A 3,178-nucleotide genomic window follows, 5' to 3' on the forward strand; every position below is an offset into this window, starting at 1 on the left:
TCTTTGGCTGCAGTGGTGGCTGAATCCCACACAGGAAACAAGCATGCAGCTAATTCAGTCTGACTTCAGTCAGAGCACCTGATCTGCATGCTTGTTGAGGGGCTGTGGCTAAAAGTATTAGGGCCAGTGCACACCAAAAACCTATAGCAGATCTGCTAACGCTAGAGGTTTTTGAAGATGTTTTTCATAGCAATTCTAGGCATGTTTAGGGCCCATTCACACTTGAAAGCACAAAACGCTGGCGCTTACCGCCAGCGTCTTGCGTGAGTGATTTTTCAGCGAAACGCGATTGCTGGGAGATTAACTGAAAATGGTGCAGGCGACGCGTTTGTGTTTCACAATTCTGGGCAATTTGCGCAAATCGCCCAAGTAAGAACGGGCCTATAGGTTTTTATTACACTAGCGCTTTTAGAAAGCGCTAGCGTTTGAGCGTTTTGCTGAAATCGCAGTAAAATGCTCTAGTGTGAATTGGCGCTTAGGCCCAGTGCACACCGAGCGGTTTTTTGGAGCGATCCGCCAGCCGCATCCGCCTGGAAAAATCCTTGGCTAATGTATTGCAATGGGATGGTGCACACCGGCGGTTTGAGGTTTTTGCCAAGCCGCAAACGCGCCTCCTGCTGCGCGTTTGCAGTTTGCTAAAAAAAACTCAAACCGCCGGTGTGCACCACACATTGAAATACAATAGCCAAGCGTTTTCACTGGCTGATGCGGCTGGTGGATCGCATACAAAATCCGCTTGGTGTGCACCCGGCCAAATATCTGCTCTCTGCTCCCAAAACCGCTAGCGTTTTGACGATCTGCTAGCGGTTTTGGTGTGCACTGGGCCTGTGAGAGGTTTTCTAAACATGCCTAGCGTTTTTTTGGAGCGTTTTTGTGTAGCAGATTTTATATTGTTACAGTAAAGCTGTTACTGAACAGCTTCTGTAACAAAAACGCTTGGAAAACCGGTCTGGCCTAGCATTTTCAGAGCGGTTTTCCACTTTTCTATACTTTAACATTGAGGCAGAAATGTCCCAGAAATCTAAAAAATGCTGCAGCCCCCGATTTTGCATTTGAACCACTCAGGTGTGCACCAGCCCATTGAAATACATTACCCAAGCGGTTTTCTATCCCCAATCATTTTTAAAAACGCTTATGAACCGCTCTGGTGTGGTGTGCACCAGCCCTTAGAGACACAGGACCAGCAGGAGATTCAGGCAACTGGTATTTTAAAATCAAAAATCCATATCCCTCTCAGTTTAGGTTCCCTTTCACATTCTTTAATACTGTAGCTCCAGAACTGAACACATTTTTTTTTTAGTGCTAAACACTAGCGACCTATCACTGCAGGGACAAATATTTCCAACTGGAGGCAATCCTTAAGGTTCGTATACACGTCCGATAAAGATCGTTCCCAATGAACAATCTGTGACGTATGCACGATATTAAAATGAGACATGATTAGTTGTCCGTAACGAACGACTATGTACATATGTGAATGATTTACTGAACGACGATAATGTATGCGTGCACAAGCGGAAGTGACGCAAAAATATATCGGACGATGTATTACACACATACAGATGAATTTTTACAAATAATGATTTCTGAGTTTTCATTATTTAGATTAGTGGGGGAGTACGCTATTTAACGTTCCTGTATACATTCATTCATGGGGTTTATGTCGCATTAGCAGTGGGACGTTATGGTCGCATGTTATAAAGTCTTATAACGCAGCTTACCGCACTGCAATGCTAATCCTATGGGCCCGTTCACAGTGCGACGTTAAAGTCACGTCAAAAAAATGTTGCGTTGTGGTAACTCACTGCTTGCCGTGCGTTACCTCTTAACACAGGCACGTTGCGATGGAAACACTGACCCAGTGCTATTTTATATTCTCTGTAAATAGCAGCGAATGTTTGCAGGGTATCATTTACAAAGCTTTTTCACCTCATCTAGGTTACATCTCTCTAAGGCCTCTGTTACAGTAGGACGTTGCGGTTTGATGCGACATTAAAGTCGCAACGCAAATTACAACGCAATGCCCCAAAAAAGTCACAACACAACTTAATGCCCCGTTACGGTCGCATATAGTAGAGCATACAGGCAATGAAAAGTATGCTTCTAAGTCATTACTGAGCATGTGCGAACAGTTAATAACGCAGCGCAGCTAATAATGTGTATAACGCACTGCATGCAGTACTTTCACTTAACAAGCAGCGTTAGTCACCAACGCAATGTGTGCACTGTGAATGGGGCATTGATTTTTCATTGCAGTGAGTTATTCTGCGTTAAATGTTGTTTATACGTCGCACTGTGAAAGAGACCTAAAAGAGCAAAAAATGCTCCAAAAGAGCAAAAACAATATAATTAAGGTAAGAAAAATATCATCTAGTGCCAGCATCTCTTCCTGCATGCATCTCCTGTTGTCCCACAATGTAGGAAGAGATGCTGGCGCTAGGGGGAAAGCTTGAGTAATGATGGTTGGTCACACTTTCGTGGCCTCAGTCAGAGCAGGTGAGATATGCGCAGCTTCCGCAGTCCGCACACATGCCTAATTTGCATTGCCTGTCACTCAGCTGGGGAGTGAAGGAATGTACGCTGGCCTGGACACACTGCACAGGACATCTGGACATACCTCACAACCCCGAACAGTCCCAAGCAAATCGGGACAGTTGGGTGTATGGTTTATAATCTAATCTACTGTCAAGTCCTCCCTATGTGGCTGCAAATAAAGATTCCTCAGAAGTGTGGGGAAGTTAGGAGTCTTTGTGGATAGGGATGGTAGTTTGGTGCAGCAAACCTCTATGCCAAAATGTTCAGCGTTAACTTTGGCCAGGGCCGCAATCAGTAATTTTTGGGCCCCATACTGGGCAAAACTACTGGACCCTCCTCATTCCCCTCTGCCCCCACATGGCAAATCACTATCTTTGAAGGCCTGAACTTTGTAGCGGTCTGTGTGACCATTTTTCACATGTTCCCATGGCTGGGAGCATTCTGCATATGCTCAGTTCCACTTGCCGACCGCACGCTTATACCGTGCGTCGGCAAAGTGGCAGCTGCAGGACCAGCGACGCAGTACTGCGTCGCCAGCTGCAGGCTGATTAATTAGGAAGCAGCCGCTCGCGCGAGCGGCTGCTTCCTGTCAAATCACGGCGGGGGGCTCCGTGAATAGCACACACACACACACACACACACA

At 45.9% G+C, this 3,178-nt stretch overlaps 1 protein-coding gene across 1 annotated transcript in view; it reads right to left on the reverse strand.

Moving 5' to 3' along the window:
* Positions 1–2,270: 2,270 nt before the first annotated feature.
* LOC137528973 (protein BTG3-like) overlaps positions 2,271–3,178 on the reverse strand; it is a 6,575-nt gene continuing 5,667 nt past the window's right edge. The window contains exon 4 of the mRNA XM_068250835.1: positions 2,271–2,306. Within this exon, the coding sequence (XP_068106936.1) occupies positions 2,271–2,306 (36 nt within the window). The remainder of the gene's footprint in view (positions 2,307–3,178) is intronic.

Source organism: Hyperolius riggenbachi, chromosome 1, assembly GCF_040937935.1.
Source record: "Hyperolius riggenbachi isolate aHypRig1 chromosome 1, aHypRig1.pri, whole genome shotgun sequence".
Classification (NCBI taxonomy): Eukaryota; Metazoa; Chordata; class Amphibia; order Anura; family Hyperoliidae; genus Hyperolius; species Hyperolius riggenbachi.